Below are 1,382 nucleotides of genomic sequence, written 5' to 3'. Positions count from 1 at the left end.
ACCCAACTGAATGGCCTAAGAGATTCCACGGGAGAGGAAGAAAGCTTAACAAATAGAGGAGCTGCAGGGACTAAAGGGTTAGAGTCAGAGTCTTCTCTTGCTAACAACATAGAAGTAGATGTAGATAATGGAAGGGATCTTTATAAAGTGGACAAACTTGACTCGGATGAAATCTCTATGCAGAAGGCTGTAAGAGTAGAGGGGTTACTGAGTCAAACAGTTGATGAAATGACGAAAACTAAGATTGAGGATGAGACAGGTCGACCTACTACCATTATTAGTGAGTGCATTCCTGAGAAATTGGTTAAAATTGAAAATCAAAATCACAGAAGTACAGCTGAGATGCAAAATGAAGAGAAAGGTTCTGAGACTGAGAAAAGGCTTCAAGATGGGTTGGCTGTACCCGAAAATGACAGGAAAGCTGGTAGTCTTTTACCTGAAAATCCTTGCAGCTCGTTGTACTCTGAAATTCCTCAGGCATCTGTAGACACAAGTTCCTGCGCAGTTGGCGATAATTTATTGTCAGGAACTGACATTGAAGAATCAAAACATCAGCCGAGCTCAGATGCAGTAGTGTTTGATACTGTGAAGGAGGACTCCATTCTTGAGGAGGCAAGGATTATACAGGTTTTCTTTTTCAACTTGGCTTTGTGATCTTAAGTTGTCTACCTATTGAAGAAGTTATATACCTATTCATCGTTTTATGTATGACATAATACACTAACAGGCAAAGAGAAAAAGAATTGTCGAGTTATCTTGTGGTACTGCACCAGTGGAAGTCCGTGAGAAATCTCAATGGGATTTTGTCCTCGAAGAAATGGCATGGCTGGCAAATGATTTTGCGCAGGTCTGGTCTAGCTAAATTAGCTTTCTAACTTAAATTCTGTGTATCTGCATGGAATTTGTCTAACCTAATTTGAAAGCTGCATTTTGTGGATTGATGTTTTGTTTATTTCCAATAGCATCTAGACATTTGTCTGCTTAAATGAGCTTGTCCACTTTTATGTTAATAGGTGAGTGTTCTGATTCCAATTTATTACCTTTATCTTTTCATCTTTTAGGAGCGCCTTTGGAAGCTGACTGCTGCCGCACAAATTTGCCATCGTGTTGCTTTGACTTGTCACTTGAGATTTGAGGAACGAAATCAGCACAGAGAGCTGAAAAAAATAGCTTCAATCCTATCTAATGCTATCTTGCAATTCTGGAGTTCTGTGGAGGTTCCTGGGGAACTGGAGGAGACAAGCATGGAAATTGTTAAGGTATTTTACTGTCAGACCTTAATTTTTGGTTGTGGGAATGGTCTTTGATGGCAATGGTGATCATATGGTTCTTTCCTTGTCTTTTAAATCAGCATTATGCATATATAGATATATACTCGTTAA

At 39.2% G+C, this 1,382-nt stretch overlaps 1 protein-coding gene across 3 annotated transcripts in view; it reads left to right on the top strand.

Moving 5' to 3' along the window:
- Window positions 1-1,341, top strand: part of LOC104707737 (chromatin modification-related protein EAF1 A-like) — a 5,456-nt gene extending 4,115 nt beyond the window's left edge. Inside the window, exons 6-8 of one of the 3 annotated variants that reach the window (XM_019227976.1) lie at window positions 3-627; window positions 728-847; window positions 1,062-1,341. In XM_019227976.1, the coding sequence (XP_019083521.1) occupies window positions 3-627; window positions 728-847; window positions 1,062-1,307 (991 nt within the window). In that variant the 3' untranslated portion in view covers window positions 1,308-1,341. The remainder of the gene's footprint in view (window positions 1-2; window positions 628-727; window positions 848-1,061) is intronic. The other 2 variants (XM_019227977.1, XM_010424163.2) reach the window with 2 other exon arrangements.

This window comes from Camelina sativa, chromosome 1 (genome assembly GCF_000633955.1).
Source record: "Camelina sativa cultivar DH55 chromosome 1, Cs, whole genome shotgun sequence".
Classification (NCBI taxonomy): domain Eukaryota; kingdom Viridiplantae; phylum Streptophyta; class Magnoliopsida; order Brassicales; family Brassicaceae; genus Camelina; species Camelina sativa.
This window is presented reverse-complemented; position numbering and strand designations above follow the sequence as displayed.